At 44.3% G+C, this 26,454-nt stretch overlaps 1 protein-coding gene across 1 annotated transcript in view; it reads right to left on the bottom strand.

Annotated features, from left to right (window-relative positions):
* Nucleotides 1–1,254: 1,254 nt before the first annotated feature.
* Nucleotides 1,255–26,454, bottom strand: part of LOC123643999 (sterol 26-hydroxylase, mitochondrial) — a 35,600-nt gene continuing 10,400 nt past the window's right edge. The window contains exons 2-9 of the mRNA XM_045560063.1: nt 6,605–6,795; nt 3,780–3,979; nt 3,460–3,657; nt 3,115–3,287; nt 2,344–2,510; nt 2,083–2,164; nt 1,784–1,996; nt 1,255–1,636 (exon numbers count right to left, since the gene is read on the bottom strand). Coding sequence (XP_045416019.1) covers nt 1,517–1,636; nt 1,784–1,996; nt 2,083–2,164; nt 2,344–2,510; nt 3,115–3,287; nt 3,460–3,657; nt 3,780–3,979; nt 6,605–6,795 — 1,344 coding nt within the window. The 3' untranslated portion in view covers nt 1,255–1,516. The remainder of the gene's footprint in view (nt 1,637–1,783; nt 1,997–2,082; nt 2,165–2,343; nt 2,511–3,114; nt 3,288–3,459; nt 3,658–3,779; nt 3,980–6,604; nt 6,796–26,454) is intronic.

Consider the following 26,454-nt stretch of genomic DNA (forward strand, 5'->3'; position numbering starts at 1 on the left):
AAGAGGAAGTGCTCAGGATTGCTCAGAGAGGTCAGGGAAGGCTTTGCAGAGGCAGTGACATTCGAGCTGAATCCTAAGGAAGAGTAAGCTCTCTGGATGACATGACAGTTGGGGGAAGAGGGTGTTCCAAGAGTGGGGACAGTAAGTACTAAGTACTGAGGCTGGAAAGAGCATAATGTGCTCAGGGAGACTCAAGGAACTCAGGTTCAGCTGTGGAAAGTGTATCCACAGTGAGGGAGGGTGCCAGAGCACAGTGAATCTTTACAAGCTGCAGTAAAGACTTTGGACTTGGCCTGAGGGCTGAGGGCAGCCTCTGAAGGATTTTAAACAGGGCAGTGACACAATTTTTAAAGTGGGTCAAAACTCTGATTCTCATAGGTGTAAGAATGTGAACTTTCTTTTTTTCTATGACTCAGCTGAAATGTACACCTGGGGTGGGGACTCACTGGGTTTCCAGGCATGTGGTACGTTGCACTGGATCTTAGTGCATCCCACTTTCCTTCTAGTGGTCTTCCTGTGCTAAAGAGACCAGAGAGCTAACAACAGCTATGCCCAGACTCCCTTGCAGCTATTATTCCAGGTGGGACTTGGGTTCCACATTCCAGATGTACGTGAGAGATTTGGAAGGTGGAAGTGAGGCAGAGGCTTCTGCTCTCCCTGCTGTCAGGGCAGTCAGGGGGCATTAGCAGAGGCCCCAGTCCAGTTACTACTGACTGCATGGGTATTGAGGGCAGGATGTGGGTGAGGGGTCATCTTTTTTTTTTTTTTTTTTGCCAGCACAGAGCTAGTTGACATGAAGTCACTCCAGAGCCGGTAGTTATGGTGATAACATCTCGATTCTCATCCTGCTGATCGTGGCCAAGGTGGTGCTCCCCAAGGTGGTTGGTGCCTGCTAGAGGTCAACTCTAGCCCGGTCTAGCTGGAGCTTTTCCAACAGTTTTGTAGCATCCTACGTAGCATGCCTGTGTTCTGTTGAAATAGGATAGTTTCTATTATCTACCACTGCAGCTTGACATATACAGCGCCACTCTCAGGCGCTCGGGAGTCACCCTGCAGCTCCTCCTCTGGCATGGCCTCAGCCGGCGCCACGTGAAGCTAAAGCCTCTCTGTGAGGTCTGGGGAAGCACAGGGTGTTCTCAGCTTCCAAGGAGGGAGGCAGCTGTGTCTCCCACCACAATTCGGTGGGGAAAGAGCATTCCCCAAACACAGAAAGGGATTCAAAGGCTGGGTAGTCAAAAAGAATAAGTTCTCCAATAATTAATAAAAGTTCCTTTATTTTATATTGTGCCCAAGGACAGCAATGCGATAAAGGGGTGGTCTTTTATGTGAAAGGGGGTTGCTCGAAATAATAAAAGTGACAAAAGCTCAGGGTTCTGGGGAAGCACACCGAGTTCATCCAGCCTCTTGAATCTGGTAACCTCGCCTCTCCCTCTTCATCTGAGACACGGCAGCAGCCGGGAACTACTGTGCCAGGGCTGGAGCCTCTGGGACAGCCCCAGGAGTGCAGGGTCCCAGCTCAGCACTGTCTCTTCAGGAAACGCAGGCCCACCTTCTTATTGGGAACCAAGACGATGCGGGCCACACTCTTCACCTCCCCTGTCTCTGGGGCCAGGACCACCTCGTAGTGCTGGATCAGCTGGGAGGTCAAGAGCATGCGGGGCGGTTAGAGTCCCCCATCCACTGCCCCTCTGCACACTCCTACTCTGTGCCTCCCTTTCTCACCTCCCCAGGTCTCCTTCACCCCTCCCTGGCCCATGCATCCGTCCAGCCTCTCCCGGCTCACCCTTGTGAGCAGTAGTTGCATCTCCAGCTCTGCAATCCTGCGGCCCAGGCAGGACCGGACCCCGTAGCCGAAGGGCAGAGAGCCAAATGGGTGTGGGGTCTTGGAACTATCAGGCTGACTGTTCCTCAGCCAGCGGTGGGGCTGGAAGCTCTCGGGCTCAGAGAAGGTGCTGGGGTCTCGGCACACCACGTAGTGGCAGAACACAAACTGGGTCTATCGAGGAAGAATGGGCAGTGTGAATCCATCAGCTTGGGGCTGGAGGGCACCCCTGGGCACTCGGGTTCTCTAGCCCCACTCACTTTCTTGGGGAATAGGAAGCCACCAACTTCAACTTCCTTTTCCATGATGACCCGGGAGTTTGTGGGGACCACAGGGTAGAGGCTGCAGGGAAAAGAAAGTCTAGGGTCTGCCTGTGAATGCAAGGAGGGCAGCATGCCCACGCCTTCCCCATTTCTCCCATCTCACCCTGTCCCTAGCCCCAGCCTGCCGGTCCCCACTCCCGTTCCCACCTCTGATTCCTCCCACACATAGACCCTGTGCTCCTGAGAACAGCATCCTACCGCAGAGTCTCCTTAAGCACAGCTTTGAGCAAGGGCATGTGGGCAAAGTCCTTGTACTGGGGCACCTGCCCGGCTGGCACCACGCCCACCACTTCCTCATGCAAGGCCGCCTGGATCTCTGGGTTCTTTGAGAGGTGGTACAGGACCCACGTCAGCGTGTTGGATGTCTAGGAGGTAGAGTGGGAGATGAAGTGAGAACGGATTTCTAGGAAACAGGCTGGTAGTGGGAGGGTGTATGAGTGAATGTGTGCAAAATGTGGGAGAGAATCAATTTGCCACAAGTATGGCAGGAAAAGGCATGAGGGTTCATGGGAACCTCTGTGGCAAACATGAATCCACAGTGGAATGAGGACCAACATGATGGAGGATAGCGTCTTAGCAATAGCAGGGGACTATAGCAAAGAGAAACCCAACAGAACAAAAGCACTGGAAATAGGTCCCATAGAGAAAGAAGGTGCTTGTGGGCAAGCTTCCAACTCTCCACTTAAATTCCAGTAAGAGAGAGTCAGATTAGATGTGAGATGAAACTTCCCAGCTGTCAGGGAGAGCGAGGAGGCTCCAGGGGGTGATGGAATCTCCCTTACAAGAGGACCATTCCCTGCCCACCTCAGGGGGCTGGATGAGCCCTCTGTTTTCCTGCTAGTGCTGCATCCACGAAAAAGACACAAGCACTTGGAGGGATTAAGGTCAGCACCAGGTGGGGGATGATGAGGAATTGGTTCAGGATGGGAGCTGGAAGCCCTGGTCTCCTCACTAGCCCCCCTCACACACCGTGTCCACTCCAGCCATGAGCAGCTCAGGCAGGCTGCCCAAGGCATCATGAGGACTAAGCTTCCCGCTGGTCAGCAGGGAGTGCAGGTAGCCAGACACCTGGACCCCATCTGGCCCCGCTGTCTGTAGTTGGGCCTCCACCTCCTTGAGTTTCTGATCAATCAGCTTCTTCCCTGTGAGGGAAATGGAGAACAAGAAAGAACAAAGTCAAAAGTCATGATCTTCAGGGACCAATAGCCACTCCAACAGCTGGTAGCGTGAGGGAGAAGGTCCTGGGAGAGACGGCTAATGCACAGACCTGGGAGCCACCTCCATCCTTCTTCCCTGGTCCCCAGTCCTCCTCACCAAAGGAGAAGATGATGTTCCAACCATCCAGGTACCATCTCCAGAAGGGCAGCAGGGGACGGGTCCACTTGGGAAGGAAGGTGGCATAAACTGAGTTCTGGAACATGAACCCAACAGATCTGACGAAGGTTGCCGTGTCCTCAGGGATGGATTGCTCCAGGCAGCCCATACGTTTCTCAAACAGGATGTAGCAAATAGCTGGGTAGTGCACAGAGGCCATTACAGGAGGCAGAGATGGGGCACACAGAACCCAGGGGACTTGCAGTGGGGGGCCACCTCTGACCCATTCCTACATCCAGCCCCTCTCCCAGGAAGAGTACCTTCCAAGGCGAAGTAGTAGAAGAAGTGAGCCATGTCGGGCACATGGTCCCCCAAAGCACTCTGTGCCCGAAGCTGGTCCAGTCGAATCATAAAGTCATCAACCACCTCATTGAGAGCATCCGTATAGAGCATAGCCTCAGTTGGCTTCAGCAACCGCTGGTTCAGAGCCTGGCGCAGCTTGTACCAATGCTGTCCCTCCCTGCAGGGACACGGAGGAGCAGCACACATGTAAGCCTCTGCTTGGCCCAGTGGGCCAAGGGCACCCGAGCCCCACCAGGCAGATGCCTCAGGCCACAGCCCTGGGGTAGATGGTCAGGTGCCCACCCTGGGTGGGCAGAGATGCTCACCTGGGTGTGAACATGCTTCCCATAGAGGGGCTGAATGTTCAAGACCTGCCCCCACCCTCAGCTGTCCCCCAAGCCTGTTACTGTTCCTAAGCAAGCTGGGTACGAGTCCATTTTTTAAAGCTAGTTGCAGAGCAATAAGTACAATGTGGTCCAATACTAAGAGGATGGGAGGAAATCCTACATATCCAAATGATACTTGCAGGCTTCTAGATAAAGTAAGGATGGGAGTAAAGGGGAAGGGAGACAGTATTTTATTATTAGAATTGTTACAATAAGTATTAAGTTAGAATTTTAAAAACCAATAAAGTTTTAAAAAGAAAAATTATATTTTTTATTTTTAAAAATTATTTATCTAAATGAACTTCAGCATGCCCAGGAGTTCTCTTTATTATGTTGGGGGAAAGCTGCAAAAAGATAAACGAGGCTGGACGCCATGGCTCACGCCTATAATCCTAGCACTCTGGGAGGCCGAGGCGGGAGGATTGCTTGAGGTCAGGAGTTTGAGACCAGCCTGAGCAAAAGTGAGATCCCATGTCTACTAAACATAGAAAAATTACCCAGGTGTCATGGTGCGTGCCTATAGTCCCAGCTACTGAGGAGGCTGAAGCAGGAGGATCTCTTGAGCCCAGGAGTTTGAGGTTGCTGTGAGCTATGATGAGGCCACTGCACTCTACCCGGGGAGGGGGGGGTTGCGGGACAGAGTGAGACTCTGTCTCACAAAAAGAAAAAAAAAAGAGAAACTAAAAGCGTCGCTGAAAAAAAAGAATACCAAAATAGACCCATTTATTGGAACTTCGGGTTACAGGTGCTGCTCCAAGAGTAAAACTCTCCCAACAGGAGAAATTAGATTTCCAGAACTTAAATGAGATCATTTCTTCAGTTGTTAATATCTTGGGGAAACAATGTTTCATAAAATGAGATTTTAAAATATATGTTAAAACAAAACAAAAAACCCACCAAACTTACCATGGGTTAGCACAATAGCTTTTAAATACACACATGTGATATATTCAGGAAATTGGCTTTAGAGTAGAGAAAAATATATATCTAGATCACAAAGGGGTCTACATAATGTTCAGCTCCAATTCTCAATGTGAGCTGTCAAGTCAAAGGTGGCCTGGCCCAGTGAAATTCTGGCACCTAAACCTTGCCCTCAGGGTCAGACGTCAAGTTAAAGTGGTCTTGAAGAACAGACATTCTCCACTCTGTTCTCAGGACTTTGAATAAAAGAATTATCATTTTAGTTCTGAAACTGTTTACCTGGAAAGGAACCAGGAAAAAGAAAGAAAAACATGCAATGGGAGAATGAATGTATGGGCATCAAAGACAGGTAAAATGAACCCTCCAAACAGTTCACTTTCTTTCCAAAAGTGTCAAGGATGAAAATCTATCTCAAAAAAAAAAAAAAAAACCTATCTCAAAAAAAAAAAAAAGAACACCAAAGTATCACGGTCATAAGTTCTTAAGTTCCGGAATGAGAGAGATCTATTCCACCATTTGCTGGTTGTGTCATCCTTGACGTGTGATGTAAAACCTCTCTGGCCCTCGGTTTCTTCATCTATAAAACAGGGATAACAATACTGTCCAGTTCATGGGCTTGTAGTGAGGACAGAATGAAATAAGAGACTAGCCTGATGCCTGGCACGTCACACACACATAGTGATGACCATTGTTCTGGTGGCCACCACCACCACCAGCATCAATTTTAATCCCTTAAGAAGTGACTAAACCATAGATGTTGAGCAACTGGGAAGCTTGTGGAGCCATTTACTGTTTTTATAGTTCTGTTAACATCCTAGAGCAAAAAGAAGGCTGTGACATACCCAGTTACACCCCATGGCATTGGGAGTGCTTTACTGCCAATGATTCTCAATTATCTACTGCTATTGGCACATGAGTAAATAATATACTTGGCTTGTCTTTCAATTTGTCACTGCCAAAGTAATTTTAACTTTTCTAGGCAAACTTCAAGGCTGACACCTACATCTGTCTCTGTGTGTGGAGAGCATACATGAAAGTTACAACCAACACAAGTGTACAATACATAACGTGGGACAATTTTTAAAAAATTAAATTGAGCCTTCCCAACTAATAAAGTAATGATTTTTTAACTATAAACAGGTATGTTCCATTATGATTTAGCATATTTTCAAACATAATGCAGAAAAACGGAGCTAGAAAGGCCCTAGGGACACCTTGGAGATACCCTAGTTCAAACCTCCTATTGTACAGATGAGAAACTGAAGGCCAAGGAAGGGAAAATTATTCATTTGTCTAAAGTCACACAATATATGAGGGGGAAAGCCAATGAATGCTCCCTGGGCTTCAGCTCATCCCAGTGACTGCTCTCCAGACTGTTAGGCTCAGAGATGCAGGGAGATCCCACTCCGCCCATTACGCAAATGCCTGCCCTGTGCCCCCTGTCTTTTGACGTGGCCCTCTGGGGCCCTGTTCCATCCCTTCAGGCCCCAGCTCACGTAGTTAAGGGTCCATAGGCCAGACCGTGCAGGTCCCGGTGCTCCTTCCATAGCTCCATGTCATTCCGTACTGGGTACTTGCCCTCTTGCCGCATCACTTGCTCCATGAGTGGGGCACTGGCCAGGTTCACAAATGCCTGAGGTCCTATGTGGGATATCCACATGGGACCATACTTGGCCTTGTTCCGCACCTGCAGGGTTCAACAAAAGCTGAATAAGTGGGGCCCAGCTGGGCAGACACTTCTGGGAGAGGAAATGGGATGGGGGCAGGGTGGTCTGATGGCTACACCAGAAACAGTGGGCCAGGTAAGTACATTGTATAGGAGGTAGGCACTGGGGTGGCCTGTGGTTCCAGGGGAAGAGTGTGGAGAGTTAGCTATGCTCCCAGCAAAAAGTTGGGTCCCTTTGGCAGGGGTCGTCACAAAGGATAAGGAAAATAATAGAAAATAGAAAATAATAGAATATAGAAATAAAAGAATGTACAGAGAAGAAAGTATAGTTTTATAAAGTACAGATTTTATAAAAGTTGGGGATTGGGAGACCTCCAGCATTCCCGTGAGCTGTGAGGCCCTGAGTGAAGTTTTACATCAGTCAGTATTTATTGGTACAGTGATCAGTTGCCATGGGTAACAGATTTACATAATAATAGGTAGTTCGTTTTAGGTTAAAAGTCTCCCAGAAAGCTTCTATAGATCCCTTAATTAACTCTATCCACGTGAGCAAATGGTTACAAAATCTTTCTAAGACAAACTTCTAAGTTCTAAGATAAAACTATCACTTAGCAGAAAGGTAAAACAGAGACACAGTGGCTCTATATTTTTTTTAGCTAGTTTTTGTTGACTGAGACAGGTAGTCAGGTATGAAGCAGAAACTGTTCCTTAGGCTAATTGCTTTTAGCCACAGGTGTCTGTCTGTTGGGCGGGCACTCTTTGATCAGTTCTCATCCTGTGGCCTCATGTACGCCAAGCTTTGTCGTACAGAAGTAGGCAAAACCCGACAGGTTTGAGATACAACGTCGTCTTGGAAAGCATTGCCACTGATCTATGAGATGCCCTCCTGAGGTGAGGCAGCTTTTGGAAGGCAGCTCTGCTCACCACTATACCACCAACGCCTCCGCGAGGCAGCTTTTGATATGTGAACTAACACATTCACATATTCCTTCAGGGCAAAGCCCCGCAAAACTCCTGAAATCATTTCTGTCTCCATATTATAGGGGACCTTTCTATAGCACAACAGAAGAGCACTAAAAACATGGGCACACAAGGAGCTAGAATATTGGGAGCAATGAATTATCTGGTGGAATTGGGGGAATTGAGGTCCTTGAAAGAATGAGTGTTTGGGAAAATAGCATATGTGGCACACTGAGGTATGTTGAGGTTTGGGGCCCAGCATTTTAGGGAAACTGAGCCCTTTAGTGAGGTGTGGTAGAAAGCCTATGGCTTCTTCTTCATGCTATTTAAATCTACGGCAGCTTGCTGTCAGTGAGACGAAGATAAATGTCTGTGTGTAACCAATAAGAAAAAAGAAATACAATTAGAAACTCCAGGAAAAACAAGAAGCTAGATGACAAAGTCAGGGTCCAAATATGAAGTAAGCAATGTGGTATGAAATTTTTTTTTGAAAAATAAAAATCTTATTGGTTGTGTTAAGTAACGTAATTCTCAAATATTTTATTTAGACTATCTAAAGCATTTGACAATTGACATTCATAGTATCCATGAAATTGATACTGCTACAATGTTTTTAAAGTTGTTGAAAATGAGGGAGAAAAGGAATACATGTTGGTTTTGGTGGGGTAAAATGTAAAAAGAAGCCACAAATCCTGAGACGAAATATACTGTCTAAATTTACACCTACAAATGGAAAGAAAATAAAATATAGTGGTTTCTCAGGTACTTCATCTTTCATAGTCTGTTACTGAAGAGCTTTTAAGAGGATCAGAACCTGCCCCAGCATAGAAATTAGGCCAAAGGGCTTCAGTAAAAGAGACAGGAAAATTACAGAGAAGAGGTCAATCATTCAAATTATAGATGGAAACCTCACCCAACTCATAGTCCATAAAAATGCCAACCGTACTGGGTCTTACTATTGGCATTACAAATTGGATCCTCCTAGGACCAATGCAACATAACTGCCCCCAACGTATCACCCAGTTGCCCAGATGCCACCTGAACTAATGGCTGATCCTGCCAGTCCCTAGGAAGGCAGTCGTAACAAACCCCGAACATCTGCGTCGGCCCGCTTCCCACTTCTACCCTTCAGGGCCGCCTGCTAGTATGGTATGATTGCGAACAGCTGATTGCACACAGTGAATATGCCTATTTTCCTTGAAGGAAAACACATTGCTAGTGAGAGTCTAAATGACACATCCCTATGGAAGGACAATTTATTAATATTTACAAAAATTACAAACATTTGTAAGCAAAGTATAGGACATCCACATGATAGAATACTGTAATATATCACCTTAAAAAGGAACAAAGAAATTCCTTTTGTACTAATTTGGAAAGATATCCAAGATAGATTGTTAAGTGAAAAAGTATCAGACCTTTTGCCTGAGGAAGAGAGTCTAAATAAGAATACATAGTATTTGTATTTGCTTTTATAGACTAACACTGCATGGACAGATAGGGAACTAATTGCAGTGATTACTATGGGAGGGCGGGGGCACAGCAATGGGAGTCAGACTGCTTAATGTATATCATGTTATATTGTTTTGAGTTTTAACTGTGATAATGTATTACCTGTTCAAAAGGTTTAAGATGCCTGTTTAAAAGGTATTACCTGTACCTTTTAAAATCTAAACGGAAAAAAAGAAATAATGTTTTTTGAAAGAATAAGTCACCTGCTGATCAGATAATTCCAGAAGGCAGGAAAACCTTACTGAACCTCTGAATTCATACAAATACTCCTTAGATTTATAAGTGGGCCCTAGCCATATTCATTTTCCTTTGAATGAGTTTTGTTTGGTTTGCCTTAAAGTTTCTTTTTTAAAAAATATTTACATACAGGTCTATTTTTCTTTATTAAATTCCTTAGGAGACTTATCCTGAAAGTAGGTTTAATTTGTGCTCCTAGTTTAGTTTAAGACATTAATAATAATGATTACACATATTCCCATAGAGCTGATCATAAACCGGATACTGTCCTAAGCACTTTACTTACATTAGCTGATTCAATCCTCACTACAGCTGTTTGGAGTAGGTTTAACATTACCACGATTTTGCACATGAGGAAACTGAGGCCCAAAGAAATTGCTCAAGGTCACTTTACCACTAAGCGGCAGAGTCAGGGTTCAAACTCAGACCACCTGGCTAGAGGCCATGCTCTTAACCACCTACTCCATGGATCCCTGAGAATATGACTATTGTAACTGGAAACAAACTTAAGGCCCTTTAAAAATATGTGCTGTTTTAAACCCACAATAACTATGCAATAACCCACGGCTCTTCAACTGTGGCTCTGTTAACACTTCGGGCTGGCTAATTCTACCTTATGGCAGACTGTTGTGTGCATGCAGATGTCTAGCAGCATTCCTGGCCTCTACCCACCAGTACTCTGCCCCCTCTGAGTTGTGACAACCAAAAATGTTTCCAGACAGTGCCAAAATGTCTCCCCTCGGGGCCGGGGAGGCAGACAAAATCACCCCAGGTTGAGAACCACTACAATAAATCTAACTTCTTAATATGTCTCTTAATTGTTTAATTTTAGAGGACTCTTCTTAAGAAATAATATATCATTTTGAAGAAATATTTATCTGAAGTTTGGTTTCTTTTCATTCCATTAAGTTTAAGTAAAATTACATTTAATATATTAATAAAAATGTGAACAGTGGTTACCTCAGTGGTGGTAAACAACGATTTACCAACAAACTTATTCTTCTTTTTACTGTGATTTGCTTTTCAAATTTTCCACCATGATCTTGGAATCAGAAAAAAAAAGACTAGATAAATAACCATTTGCTCGGGGACCAGCTTCTTGCCTGGAATGCAGAGCGTCTGAGACCATTTCCTGGCTGTCAGTGTGGAGGTTTCTGGGGCATTTCTCCTTTCACCTAGACCAGCCTTCCTCTTTCGTACTCTTCTTCTCAGTTAGCTTACTTGGTGGAACTTAACAAGGATCTACTTATGTAAGAGGTTATTTTAGAAAGACACCAGAGCACTTGCTGAGAGATGTGTGCTGTGTCTGTGAGCCTACCATTAGGCCGTAACCCGAGCCAGTTAGAGAGTTCCAGCGTTCTCAGATGGGTTTTGTCTAAGAGCCACTTTGCAGAACAGAGATCATCTTTCAGGGTAAATGGGAGGGCTAGCCCCCACCTTGCAAAACTCCAAAGCCAGAGAGTGTTGAATCCATTCAACATTCATTTATTAAGCTCATATCCTGTTCTTCTTATACTGTTCTAGGGGCTACGGGTACAGCAGCAAGCACAGCATAAAAAACCTACCCTTAGAGAATTGACTTCTCAGTGCATAAGCCAGACAGTGGAGAATGTGATTACATATGCTCCTAAATTATTCTCTAATTAGTTTTTAGATATCTTGTCCCTTCAACTAGATTGAAAATCCTTGAAAGCAGAAACCACGTCATACTTCTTTATGAACTCCCATATTGCTTGACACACTGCTAGGCACATTACAGACACACAATAAATATTTAACAGTTGTCAATGAATCAAGCAGAAAAAAATAAGTTGCAGACAATGTAAAGAAGTTGAGAAAGACAGAGACAAACACAGAAAAGAGGTAGGGAAGAGGACATACAGGAAACTGGTAACAGTGGCTCCTCTAGGGATGGACATTATTTTTTAAAACCCAGAAGAACAAGCTGAAATGGAAATTAAGAAAGTGAGTCCATTTACAATCATCTCTGTTATGGACTGACTGTTTATGTCCCCTCCAAATTCATATGTTGAAACCATAACCCCCAGTGTGGCTGTATTTGAAGATGAGGCCTCTAAGGAAGTAATTAAGGTTAAATAAGGTCATCAGGATAGAGCCCTGATCTGCTAGGATTAGTGTCCTTATAGTAAGAGACACTCTAGAGCTTGCTCTCTCTCTACGGGCAAGCACTGCGGCAAGGCCACGTGAGGACTCCGGGAGAAGGCAGCCGTCTACAAGCCAGGAAGAGAGCCCTCCCCAGACCAATCATGCTGGCAACCTGATCTCTGACTTCTAGCCTTCAGATCTGTGAGAAAATAAACTTCTGTTATTTAAACAATCTAGTCTGTGGTATATGGCAAACTAATACATACCATCCAAAAAAATAAAATACCTAGGAATAAATTTAACTAAGGAAGTGAAACACTTGCATACTGAGAACTATAAAACATGGCTAAAGGAAATTTTTTTTTTTTTTTTGGACAAAGAGTCTCACTCTGGTGCCCCAGCTAGAGTGCCGTGGCATCAGTCTGGATCACAGCAACCTCAAATTCCTGGGCTCAAGCAATCCTCCTGCCTCAGCCTACCAAGTAGCTGGGACTACAGGCATACGCCATCATGCCCAGCTAATTTTTTCTATATATATATATATATATATATTTTAGTTGTCTATCTAACTTCTTTCTGTTTTTAGTAGAGACGGGGTCTTGCTCTTGCTCAGGCTGGTCTCGAACTCCTGAGCTCAAACAATCCACCCGCCTCGGCCTCCCAGAGTGCTAGGATTACAGGCGTGAGCCACCGCGCCCAGCCCAGAGTCTTGCTTTTGATCAAGCTGGTCTCAAACTCCTGACCTCAAGCAATCCTCCTGCCTTGGCCTTCCAGAGTGCTAGGATTACAGTCTTGCGCCACCACACCTGGCCTGCTAAAGAAAATTAAAGACCTAAGTAAGTGGAAAGACATCCATGTTAATGTATTGGGAGACTTAATATTGTTAAGATGGCAGTACTCCCAAAGCAATCTATAAATTCAATGTAATCCCCATAAAAATTCTAATGGGCTTTCTGCAGAAATGGAAATGCAGATCTTCAAATCTATATGGAACTGCAAGGGGTCCTGAATAGCCAAAACAATATTTAAAAAGAAAAAAAGTTAGAATACTCTCATTTTCTGATTTCCAAACTCACTACAAAGGTACAATAATCAAAACAGTATGGTACTGGCATAAAGACAGACAAATAGACCAGAGGAATACAACTGGGAGTCCAGAAGTAAAACCGAACATCTGTGTCAATTGATTTTTGACAAGTGCGCCCAGACCATTCAGTGGGGAAGGGAAGTCTCTTCAAAAGATGATGCTGGGACAATTGAATAACCAAATGCAAAAGAATGACGTTGGATCCCTCCCTCACTCCATATACAAAAGTTAACTCAAAATGGATCAACAACCTAAATATAAGAGCTAAAATTGTAAAACTTTTGAATAAAACATAGGGACAAATATTCATTACATGGATTTGGCAATGAACTCTTAGATTTGATACCAAAGGCAGGAGCAATAAAAGAAAAAAAATAGATAAATAGGACTTCATAAAAATTAAAAACTTTTGTGTATCAATGGAAATTATTAAGAATGTGAAAAGACAACCTACAGAATGTGAGAAAATATTTGCAAATCATATAACTGATAAGGGTTTAATATCCAGAATATACAAAGAACTGTTGCAACTCAACAACACAAAGACAAACTCAATCTTAAAATAGGCAAAGAACTTGAGTAGACAGTTCTCCGAAGAGGGTACACAAATGGCCAATAAGAACATTAAAAGATGTTCAACATCATGCATCACTACAGAAATGCACATCAAAGCCAGTTCACACCCACTCTAGGCTTAAAAAGAAAAAAAAAAACAGAAAATAAAAAGTGTTGGTGAGGATGTGGAAAAATTGGAACCCTGTTCATTTCTGGCAGGAGTGTAAAGAGGGTGCAGCTGCTGTGGAAATGTGTGGCAGTTTCTGGAAGAGCTGAGCATAAATAGAATTACCACATGATCCAGCATTTCCACTCCTATGTATATAACCAAGAGAAGTGAAAACATGTTCACACAGAAACTTGTACGTGAATGTTTATAGCAGCATTACTTATACCAGTCAGAAGGTGGAAACAATTCAAATGACCATCAGTGAATGAATCGATAAATCATGTATATATATATAATGCAATATTATTCAGCTATAAAAAGGAACAAACTACTGATTTATGCTACAACTTGCATGAACCTTGAAAACGTTTGCTAAGTGAAAGAAGCCAGACACAAAAGATCACAGATTGTATAGTTCTTTTTATATGATTTTTCTTAATAGGCAAAGCCATTGATACAAAAAGTAGATTAAAGTTTACCAGTGGGTGGTGGGAGAGGGCAATCAGGAGTGATTAAGTAATGGGTATGGGGTGTTTTTCTGGAGTACTGAAAAATTGTTGATTTTTTATGGATTTTTTTATTTCAAAGTATTATGGGGGTTACAAGTGAGAACATGTGGTAAAAAAAGTATTATGGGGGTACAAAAGTTTTTGGTTACAAGGATTGCTTTCGTAATGCTTGAGTCAGGGTTATAAGTATGCTTGTCTCCCAGATAGTGTTCATTGTACCTGTTAGGTAGATTTTCACCCATCCCCTCCTCCTCCATCCCTCCTGATTGATTTCCATTGAGTTATACTTCCGTCTGTGCACATGTGTGCTCACTGGTTAGTTCCAATTTAATAGCGAGTACTTGTGGTGTTTGTTTTTCCATTCTTTAGATATTTCACTTAGGATAATGGTCTCCAGTTCCATCCAAATTGTTGCAAAAGGCATTAAGTCATCCTTTTTCACAGCTGGGTAGTATTCCATGGTATATACCACATTTTGTTAATCCACTCATGAATTGATGGGCATTTGGGTTGATTCCACATCTCTGCAATTATGAATTGTGCTGTAATAAACATTCAAGTGCAGGTGTCTTTTTGATAAAATGACTTCTTTTCCTTTGGGTAAATATCTAGTAGTGGAATTGCTGGATTGAATGGTAGGTCTACTTTCAGTTCTTTGAGAAATCTCCATACTGTTTACCACAGAGGTTGTACTAATTTGCAGTCCCACCAACAGAGCATAAGTGTTCCTGTGTCTCTGCATTGACGCCAGCATCTGCTGTTTTTGGACTTTCTAATAAAAGCCATTCTAACTGGGGTAAGGTGATATCTCATTGTGGTTTTAATTTGCATTTCCCTGATGATTAGTGACCTTGAACATTTTTCATACACTTATTGGCCATTTGTCTATCTTCTTTTGAAAAGCTTCTGTTCATGTCTTTTGCCCACTTTTTTTGTGGGTTTGTTTGATTTTCTTCTTGCTGATTTGCTTGAGTTCTTCGTAGATTCTGGTTATTAGCCCCTTATCAGATGTAAAACTTGCGAATATTTTTCTCCCATTCTGTAGGCTGGTTATCTATTTGCTCTGTTGATTATTTCCTTGGCTGTGCAGGAGCTTTTTAACTTGATCAGGTCCCATTTATTTATTTTTGTTGTTGCTGTGATTGCCATTGGGGTCTTCTTCATAAATTCTTTTGTCTAGGCTGATATCTAGAAGAGTTTTTCCAACATTTTCTTCTAGAATTCTTCTGGCTTCATGTCTTACATTTAAGTATTTTATCCATCTTGAATTAATTTTTGTGAGTGGTGTGAGATATGGATCCTGTTTCATTCTTCTGCATGTGGCTATCCAGTTGTCCCAGCACCATTTATTGAATAGGGATTCTTTTCCCCAGTGTATATTGTTGTCTGCTTTGTTAAAGATTGACTGGCTGTATGTGAAAAGTTTTGAAATTGCAGAGAGGTGGTGGTTGCACAACATTGAGAATACATTAAATGCTGTTGAATCATATACTTTAACATGGTTAATTGTATGTGATGTGAGTCTCACCTCAAAAAAATTTCCTGTTTAAGCTTAGAAGAAATTTGTAGTATTTTAAAACCTCCAGAGCCTCAACAAGAATTCTGCTGTGGACCGAAGATTGTCCCCAGAAAAGAGTGAACAGGAAGGGACCGAGGACCCATCCTTGGTTCCAAGGTTTCTTCTCACGAAGGTCAAGGAGAAAAGATGACCAAACCAGCCTTGCCTGTCCTGCAGCAGGTCTCAGGCCCGGATTAAAAAGCAGGCTTGGAGGGGTGCTGGTTCACTTGTTTATCTGCTCTCTGAAGAACACACCGGCAGTGTCTCTTTTCTACAGGAACTGGAGTAGTGTTTTCTCCCAGCAGCAAGCTGGTAGTGGGCAGCCTTCTGGAAGAGTGAACAGAAAAATGAAGGCTACCTCACCTTTGACAAGTTGCCAGGACGTGGTTGCAAAAAGCAGCAGGAATCTGTGCATCCTGAGAATCAGTTCAAAGATCTACGAATGAGCAAGAAAAAGCCTTACAGTAAGTAAATGATGAATAATCGGCAGATTGAGGGAGCAAAGGTCACAGAACGAAAGTAGTTTCTTGACATCTTAGACTAGTTTTAAATAAGAGGGAACAGACAAATCAGCAAATGTCATTAAAGCAACTAGTTGATTATTTTGGGGGAGAATATATAATAGTTAGAACTCACATGCATGTTCATTGCTGGCCTAAAGAGTGCCTTAAGTAGGAATTAGAAAGAAGTGCTCGCTCTGGGTGTGTGCAGCTGCAGCCCAGCCCCTGGCAAGCCAAGTGCAGACTCCGTTCCTGCTCCTCACATGACCCCTTTGTCAGGCCCCCGTGCACGGACCTCCCATCATGCACAGAAATTAATCCCAGATGGGATAAAGATTTTAAAAGAAACTACAAAAAGACAAGAAAAAAGTATGGATGAATACACTATTTAAAAACCCATTAGAATAATAGACACAAGGACAAAAATAGGGAATTTATGAAAGAAGAAATAAAAATAGTAAATCTACATGTAAAATATATTCAGTCTCACAAATAAGGACATGCAGAATATATGTCACAGAGACATACCATTTTCAACTGTGGTATCTACAGAGCTTTTTTTTTTTTTTTAAATGGGAATGCCCTTTGTCGTGCAAAACTACTGCCTTTGTCACTTTTCTGGAGGAGGACAATTCAGCAGTCAATGCACATCAAAGCCCTCACTGAAAATACTTTATCACAATTCCAGTTTAGGAGTTTTATTCTAAGGAAATAATTGAGGATGTACGCAAGTATTTAGTAGTAGATATATTTATCAAAGCTTTATATAATACATAAAAAAATCTAAATGTATAACAATAGGGTTCAGTAAATTCTTATGTAGGAATACAATGGAACACTATTCAGCCATTAACAATTGTTATAGAAGTGTGTTTGCTGGGGCCGAGGTGGGAGGATTGCTTGAGCTCAGGAGTTCAAGACCAGCCTGAGCAAGAATGAGACCTCATTTCTACTAAAAATAGAAAAATTAGCTGGGTGTCATGGCACATGCCTATAGTCCCAGCTACTTGGGAGGCTGAGGCAGGAGGATCCCTTGAGCCCAGGAGTTTGAGGCTGAAGTGAGCTACAATGATGCCATTGCACTCTACCCAGGGCAAGATAGTGAGACTCTGTCTCAAAAAAAAAAAAAAAAAAGGAAACTGAATCCCCCTCCTCACTCCCTCCCTTAAAAAACAAAGAAGTGTGTTCATTGAAAAAGATATTCATATTTTATTTTCCAGTAAACATGGAAAGTTACAAAAGAGTGTATGGTATGCTTTCAATTTTAGAAAAACATATATGTAGATGACACATGGGGAAAGCAGACAAAGCCTACTTCTAACAAGATCATGGGCATATTTGTGAAATTTGTGTACTTCACAAATGCTTATTAAGCACCTATGGGCACTAGGCACTGTGCTACGTGCTAGTTGTTGGGATTATGGAAGATCTGAATTTTCTTCTTTTTGTTTCTTTATATTTTCTGATTTCTCTCCAATAAGCATGTATTACTTCTGCAAGTTATTTCAACTAAATGGCATTTTCTCATAAATGTGGTATGTAATCACAAAATAAGCATGTAACTCATATTTATGTGATTTTTGTTTAAAACAAAGGTAATTTTTATAGGGAAAAAAAGTGCCTGGCTCACTGTCATGCATTTTTATCTCAGCTCAGTCATCCTCAGCTGGCAGTGTCAGATGAGGGGTCAGGGACTGCTTGGCTGGAGATTTTGTCTAGTTCCAGCTCAACACTACCAGGCTGCATGACTTTGCCATAGCACCATTAACACCCTCCACGTATCCATATACACAAGGGCTCGGGCCCAGCCTTGCCTGAGCCTTGACCATGGATTACCCTGAGATCTTCCCAGAACATGGAAGAATGGGAGGCCTATAAGGAGCTGCTACGAGGCCACCTCCCACTTCCCACTGGCCACCCTGTTCCCCACTGGGCTGGGAGGTGTCATGAGACTTCTCATCACCTTCCAGGTTCTGGGCTTTCTGCCCTACCCCCCTCAGAAAAGGGCTGCAGAACATAAAACCCCTTAGCTGCAGTCTGGCAGGGGCTTCTCAGCAAGGGGGGGTACCCCGCAATTTGCGTTGCAGTCATCTGTCCCCTTGTGTTTTGTTGTTGTCTTTTTGGATGTGTGGGACAAAGATCTTAGAGAACTGGCACCTTTGGCTTCTTCTTTTCACTGTGTAAGTGATAAACTGTCTAAATCTAAAAGTGGCTCCTTGTATCTTTAGCAGACGAATCTTGGCCTTGCCTTGTCTACTCTGTGTGAATTTGACATATTTGGTTCCCAGCGTGGCACTGGTAAAGTTACAATGCTCTTTCTGAGGACATGGGCCCACGAGAGCCAGGTTAGGAGATAACAGATTCCAGGGAACTGGCAGCGCATGCTCTGGCTTAAGTGGGTGAGCAGTGGAGTGGGCGGGGGCCCTCCCACCAGAGGATTGTGCAAGCCAGGGTAGGAGGCATAAGACTCCCGCAGTCTCATGGGGCAGAGGAATAGGAGTTTTCCCACAGTCCTATCTATTCTATTAATATCAATAAACCTTTGGAGATCAAGCAGCTACAGGTATCATTGAAACCAGCCCCTTGACAGTGCGTTAAGTTGCTAAACGTGCGTTTGCTGAAGCCGAGTGAGCAGCCACTTGACGCTGAAAGCAAGTGCAGAGCTGCGCTTGCTGGTGGGGCTGCTCCCACCCCTCCGCCCAGGGATTCTCCAAGCTTCCAGTTACTGTGTAACTCCTGGAGTGCTTGTGTTAAAACCTTTTAGTCTTTGTTTCTGTAAAAAAGTGATTACTAGTTTGAGGAAAGAATTTGCAGTGAAGCAAGAACAAACGCAAAACTGATTGTGTGGGTTGAGAGGCCCATGAACCGATCCCTCCTGTGTACTGTTGCAAAATGCGTTAATCAGTATGGAAATGTGTTCAGAAAGTGTTAGGAAAGTGCCTCTGATCATTGTGTACTGATATCTTGTTGGTGGGCAAGTTGAAAGTCTCAGGAGGAGTGACTAGTAAAGCCCCAACGGACTGGGGCGGGGGTGCTGCTTGCCAAGTAAACAGTCCCCAAACAATGTAGGTGGAGTCACAACACTGAACCCCTCTGACAAAGAGAAGCCGCTGTGGTTCACCAGATAAAAAAACAAAAGTTGTACCTGCAAAACAGGCCACACCACGGGGGTTTTTGCCACACCTGCTCCTGACAGAGTGACTACACATGGGGTTTTTAACCCCTTCCTCCCGGGGCTGATAAGGTCACAACGCCCTTTTGGAAAAAAGACAGCGAGACCCATGAGGCTGACTAGCAAGGTATGGAACAGGATCCACAGGCAGGGGCAGACCTGGTTGCTGATGGGTTTAGTGACAAGAGGGACAGGGGCGTCTTTGACCACTGATGAGTTGTGTTGGTGTCTAGAGTTGAAGGGGCAGGGTCTGATAAAGTTAGGAGAAGTGGTCTGTGGTTCCTCATCCTTCTTTGTCACTGGGAAAGCAACACTGGTTCGCTCAGACCCATGGCTGTGACCACTGGTAAAATACTCCCTGTCATCAATGGCATTCAATCCCTTAGAGATGCACTGAGGGCCCCTCTTACATCCTGGCTGTGAGCACTTTTGCTGATGACATGAGCATGGAGGAAGAGCACAGATGAGGGCTAGTGGCAGTAGGTCTTTATATCCATAAAGAAACAGCGGTCTACCCGAGATGGGTTTCCATCCTCTGACAAGCCCCCTTGATGACAGCCATGACTTCCCTTGAGGCTGCTGTAAACCCAGCCTGGATTTGTAATGGAAAACATGAGTACTCAAATGATGAACTAGTCATTTGGGGTCAGACTGACCAGTTTGTTCAATGGGCACCACCAGGCTTATGGGGATGACTTAATCTTCTCTTGCATCCCAGAGATAGAATCTGGAAAACACAGGCCAACATACATGCCCTTCAGGCTAAGAAGGGTCTTGTGAGTTAAACTGCAACCCCCTCAAATTCATATGTTGAAGTCTTGTGGGTTTTTTTTTTTTTTTTTTTTTTTTGAGACAGAGTCTCACTCTGTTGCCCTGGGTAAAGTGCAGTGGCATGATCATAGCTCAATGCAGCCTCCAACTCCTAGGCTCAAGGGATCCTCCTGCCTCAGCCTCCTAAGTAGTTGGGACTACAGGCATGTGCCACCACACCTGGATAATTTTTCAATTTTTTGTAGAGCCAGGGATCTCACTATTGCCCAGACTGGAACTCCTGAGCTCAAGTAATTCTTCCACCCCAACCTCCCAAAGTGCTAGGATTACAGGCATGAGCCGCCATGCCCAGCCTTGTATGTTGAAGTCTTAACCCCCAGTACATCAGAATGTGACCTTTTTTGGAAATAGGGTCTTTATAGACACAATCAAGTTAAAATTTGGTCATTAGGGTGGGCCCTAATCTGATATGACCGGTGTCCTCATAAAAGAGGGAAATTTGGAGACAGACACACATTCATGTAGAGAGAATGCCATGTGGACAGCCACCCACATCCAAGAAGAGAGGCCCAAAACAGATCCTCCCCTCACAGCCCTCAGAAAGAACCCACCCAGCCAACACTTTGATTTTGAACTTTTAGCCTCCAGAACTGTGAGACAATAAATCTCTGTTGTTTAAGCCACTCTGTTTGTGGTACAGTAGTCACATGTTTTCTTCAGTTTTGCTTTCCTCAGGCAACCTTGGTCCTAAGACATTGAGTGAAAAATTCCAGAAATAAAAAGTTCATAAGTTTTAAAGTGAGTGCTGTTCTGAGCAATGTCGACCGAAATTAAGGCTGCTGAGGCAGAAATAATTTGATAAATGTTCATTGGAAGCCAAATGTGAGGATCAACCCGGGAAGATGCACCGACAAAGTTGGGAGTATTCTGGAGTCTGTTACAAGTTGGAAGCTTTTACAGGAAAGTTTAGGAGAAGGGAAGGGGACTCCTGATAGCGGGTGTGTCCTTCTTCAGTGGTGGGTACAGTGCAAAGGTTACAATCATTGGACACAGATTGCAACATTCAGGCTAAAATATCTACACCCAAGACAATCAGGCCAGGTGTGGTGGCTCAAGCCTGTAATCCTAGCACTCTGGGAGGCCGAGGCAGGAGGATGCTCGAGGTCAGGAGTTCGAGACCAGCCTGAGCAAGAGCAAGATCCTGTCTCTACTAAAAATAGAAAACTTAGCTGGTCACTGTGGCTTAGGAACTGAGGCAGGAGGATCGCTTGAGCCCAGGAGTTAGAGGTTGTCGTGAGCTATGATGATGCCACTGTACTCTACTCATGATGACTGAGTGAGACTCTGTTCCCTCCCCCCAAAAAAGACAATCAGTAAAGCTTCATAACTCAGAAATACATCAGCATTCTTTTCAATGTCAGTAGGTCATATATTAATCAGTATATCAACAATTTGAGGAACTCACAGTAAGATTCTTTACTGGGGGGGCAGGATCCCACCGTGAATCACAAGACTTCCTTAAGGCTCGTTAATTTGGAAGCCTGTTTACTTTTCAAGTAAACTGCCAAATGTGACCTGTAGGCTACCAGTAATGTGATAAAATCTCACACCATCCTGCCCCGTCTTGCACAGGATGTGAGTCATCCTTTCAATGTCTCCATGCTGTAAAAGCTACCCTCAGGTTAGTCACTTAGTGGCCACCTCAGTTATCAGATTCACTGTCACAGTACTACAGTGCTTGCCTTCTAGTAACCTTTATTTTACTTAATAATATCCCCAAAGCACAAGAGTAATGATGCTGGCAACGCAGATATCCTGTAGATATCTCAATGAGATATCTGAAAAGAGATGCCATAAAGTGCTCCTTTAAGTGAAAAGGTGAAAGTTCTCAACTTAATAGGGAAAGAAAGGCCGGTGTGGTGGCTCACACCTGTAATCCCAGCACTTTGGGAGGCCGAGGCAAGAGGATCGCTTGAGCCCAAGAGTGTGAGGCTGTAGTGAGCTATGATTGTGCCACTGCACTGTAGCTGGGGTGACAAATGGAAAGGCATTTAATTTGTGGGCAGAACACATGACCAGAAATGTCTTCAGATTGATGGCAACATGTTGCACCAGAAAGCATTGAGCTACAAAAACTTCAGCAAGGAATCCCCTTAAATAGGGACACCAAGCCATTTACTGAAAACAAGGGATGGTGACACAGATTCAGGAATACAGGTCAATAATAGCCTAATAAGTGACAATACCCACTTCATTCACCCACTTCATCATAAGAAAAAGGGTGAGCACAGTAAAGTAAGATTTTTTTTTTTAAGGGACAGTCTTGCTCTGTCGCCCAGGCCGGAGAGCAGAGGCATGATCATAGCTCACTGCTGCCTCGAACTCCTCTGCTCCAGCGCCCTCCTGCCTCAGCCTCCCAAGTAGCTGGGACTATAGGTGTGCACCACCACACCCAGCTACAATAAAATATTTTGGTGGCTGGGGGAGACACCATGTTCACATAAATTTTATTACAGTATATTGTTATAAATGTTCTATTTTATTATTAGTTGTTAATCTCTTATTGTGCCTAATTTATAAATTAAACTTTATCATAGGTATGTATGTATAGGAAAAAGCATATATAGAGTTTGGTACTATCTGCGGTTTCAGGCACCCGCTAGGGGTCTTGGAATGTATGGCCCGTGGATAAGGGGGACTACTGTACTTTGTTATGGCAGCCTGAGCAAATCGGTATATAGACAATAGGAGACTAACTGACGGTCCAGACTTGTCTTAGCCTGTCTGAGCTGCTATAACAGAATACCATAGACTGGGTGGTTTATAAACAACAAATACTTATTTCTCACAGTTCTGGAGACTGGTAAGTCCAAGATCAAGGTGCCCGCAGATTCAGTGTATAATATGGGCCCACTTCCTGGTTCATAGATGGTGCCTTCTGGCTGTGTCTTCACATGGTGGAAGGGGCAAGGGAGCTCTCTTGGGGCCTCTTCAATAAGGGCATTAATCCCATTCATAAGGGTCCAACTCTCACAAACTAATCACCTCCCAAAGGCTCCACTTCCTTATACCATCACACTGAGGATTAAATTTCAACATGTGAATTGTTGGGGGGGGGACATAAATATTCAGTATATAGGACCATATGGACCTGCAAATATGGCCAGGGGGTCCCCAAAGAGGGGATTGATGGTTTGCCCAGGAGGGAAATTCTCTTTTGCTATTGAGCCATGAGAGGGACAAAAAATTTAAAGCTCCAGGTTGTAACAACATGAATCCCCAGTCAGCTTTGCCATTTACTGTGGCAATAGGGGGAGGCCCAAGAGGACCTGGACCCCTTGCTGAGGTCTGTGTTATTGGGACTGGTGCTGATCCAGTGCCTTCCCGCCACCTCTCTATCCAGATCTTACCCCCTTCAAGATGACCAGGACTAGTGCAGAGGCCCAGAAGCCTTATGCACTGGCCAAGGAGTACTGGGGACTTGATGGCAACCAAGGTTGTCAAATCTTTGCAGCCTTTTTGGACACTGGGGCACAAGTCACTGAGGTACCAAGAAATTACCCATGGGGATGGTCAAAAAATTACTTTAAAAGTCACTCTCAGGCTGGGCACGGTGGCTTACGCCTGTAATCCTAGCACTCTGGGAGACCAAGGCAGGCGGATCATTTGAGCTCAGGAGTTCGAAACCAGCCTGAGCAAGAGTGAGACCCCGTCTCTACTAAAAAATAGAAAGAAATTAGCTGGACAACTAAAAATATAATAGAAAAAATTAGGCAGGCATGGTGGCACATGCCTATAGTCCCACCTACTTGGGAGGCTGAGGCAGAAGGATCGCTTGAGCCCAGGAGTTTGAGGTTGCTGTGAGCTAGGCTGACGCCACGGCACTCTAGCCAGGGTGACAGAACAGGACTCTGCCTTAAAAAAATAAAAAAAATAAAAGTCACTCTCAGATTGGGCAATGGACTGATGTGATTTTGTAGGTGCATTAATCAGTCTTCTCCAGAGAAACAGAAACTATAGGATGATGTATAAATAGAGATTTATCTTATGTAATTGGCTCACGTGATTGTGGGGGCTGGCAAGTCTAAAATCTGCAGGACAGGCCGGCAGGCTGGAAGCTCCAGTGGAAGTCAGTGTTGCAATCTTGAGTCTGAAGGCAGTTGGGAGGCAGAATTCCTTCCTCTTCTGGAGACTTCAGTCTTTTCACTGAAGACCTTCAGCTGATTGGATGAGGCCCACCCACATTATGGAAGGTAAACTACTTTACTCAAAGTCTACCCATTTAAATGTTAATCACATCTGAAAAATACCTTCACAGCAACATCTAGACCGGTGTTTGATCAAACAACTGGGTGCCATCACGTAGCTAAGTTGACATAAAATAAATGGACACAGCAGATGAGCCTTTCTCAGTCAATACAATGTATTGTGGAAATGGTTGTGCTAAGTCCATGTAATACTTTTCTTGATTGTAAGGGTTGTTCCTAATGGGGAAGTGCCACAATTAGAACAGTGGTGGGGGGTCAAGGAGGAAGCCCACCCAGTTCTCTCAGCTCAGGCCTGCAGTATCAGTAAAGCAGTACAGGATGCTAGGGACAGAGGTGGGTGGGAAAAAAGATCGCTGCCTTGATCCAACTTGTGTAAGGAAACTAGCCAGCAAGACGTACAGACTCCCCTTCCATGAGGGCCAGTCAGCCCTAATGAGCATCTTGTGCTACATGTGTCAGTAACTAGAAACTAGGCAGAATGGGCCTGTGGCAAAAAAATGTCACCGCTAGGCAACTGCCATCTAGGGTGTTGAACACGGAGCTTGCCTGACATCGCCACCCAGCATACCCCTCTGGGAGACAATTCCTGGCTTGTTATTGAGCACTGGTGGACACTGAGAGGCTGACAAAGCAAAGTGTTGTTATGCCCGGACGTCCTTATCATGGGATGGGCAGAGATGAGAACACCAGCAAAACGGGTATTGCCTAACAGGCATCCCTCGCTAAGTGCTAGTGGCATGTCCAGGAAAGAAGTAAAATAGTTAAGTCCCCTCCAGATGTGCTGATTCAGATGCAGGGTCTATGCCAGCACCTTGGGTTTCTTGGGGGCTTCGGTGCACTGAGATTCTTGACGATGATGCCTGGGCCTGGTTCATGGCTGGATCAGCCAAGCTAAAGGCCTGTGGGGGGTAGTGGGCTGCTGCTGTGTGTGCCCAGCAAAAACTGTTCGAAACTTCCACGGGAAAGAGAGCTCTGTTCAATGGACAGAGTTGTGAGTTTCGGCACCAGCCCTAGAAAAGACTGCCCCAAATGCACCTTGTTACATTCTCACTGATTGATGGCGGTGTGGGCTGGTGCCTGGCAGTGGGACAACAGGATGAGCAAGTCTCAGCCTCTTTAGGGATGAATACATGGCAGCAGATCAGACAAGACCCATGCTTCTGTTTCTGATGCAAGTGGATGCCTGTGGAAAAAGTCTCCTTAAGATAAACAACGATGAAATCAACAAACTGGTCAGACCATAGCCACATGGATACACCATTGCACAGGGAGGGCATGGTAATCCATGCACAATTCAAGACTAGGCCCCAAAACAAGGCCTAGTGATTCCAGCACATGAGGGCAACAAAGCCTATCAAATATGCCCAGACTGCCAACTACACAGGCCAGTGTAAGGGAAACATTGAGGCACATAGTGAAGGATCCTGGACCCGATATAACCTGCCAAATAGATTATATAGGTCCTCTACCATCCTCTCAAGGGTACCACTGGGCATTGGCTGCAGCAGGTACCTTTTAAAGGTATGGCACTGCCATCTCCATCCACAGAGCAGCTGGGGGACAACTATTCAAGGACCCTTGGATGACTATGCTACACACTGAGATTCCCTAAAACCATCCAGTCAGAAAATGGTACCACCTTTATAGCAAAAAGTACCCAGCAATGGGCAGCTACCCACGTTGGCTGGATCTTTCAGGCCCCATACCATCCACAGGCGGCAGGTACCATGGACAGATGGAACAGAGAAACTGAAGAAGGTAACTGGATGATCAAGGCTTAGCTCCCATTGGTCACGTGCTTAAGAAAGTCGGTTTGGACTGTAAATGTGGCAATTCACTAGAAGGGTAGCTCCCTTTAAACAATTTTTAATTATGAGATTGAGGAGGTGGGGAGAAGCCCTGATTGGCTGTAAGAGACCCAAAGCACATAATGAATTCTTCTACTATTTTTCTTCTCATGCCAACTCCTTGGGAAACCAGGCTAATTTCCAAGTAGCAAGAAGAGTCAGGAAGTGAATGACCCTAACTTGGTGATTCTTTTGCCACCAGCTATGCTTGCTGGTCTTGGGTAGTCATGGATAGTGATGATAATGATTTTATATATATATATATATATATATATATATTAACAACGTCTAAGATGGTCTTCGTGTGGCCCACACATCAGGGGGTGGGAGATGTTCTAGGATGGTACGAGGTATATGAGGAAGAAACTACTGAGCCACCTGGGGACAAAACAGAGCACATGTGTGGGTAGGACATGAGGAGAACTGGGG

This window comes from Lemur catta, chromosome 8, assembly GCF_020740605.2.
Source record: "Lemur catta isolate mLemCat1 chromosome 8, mLemCat1.pri, whole genome shotgun sequence".
NCBI classification, from domain to species: Eukaryota; Metazoa; Chordata; class Mammalia; order Primates; family Lemuridae; genus Lemur; species Lemur catta.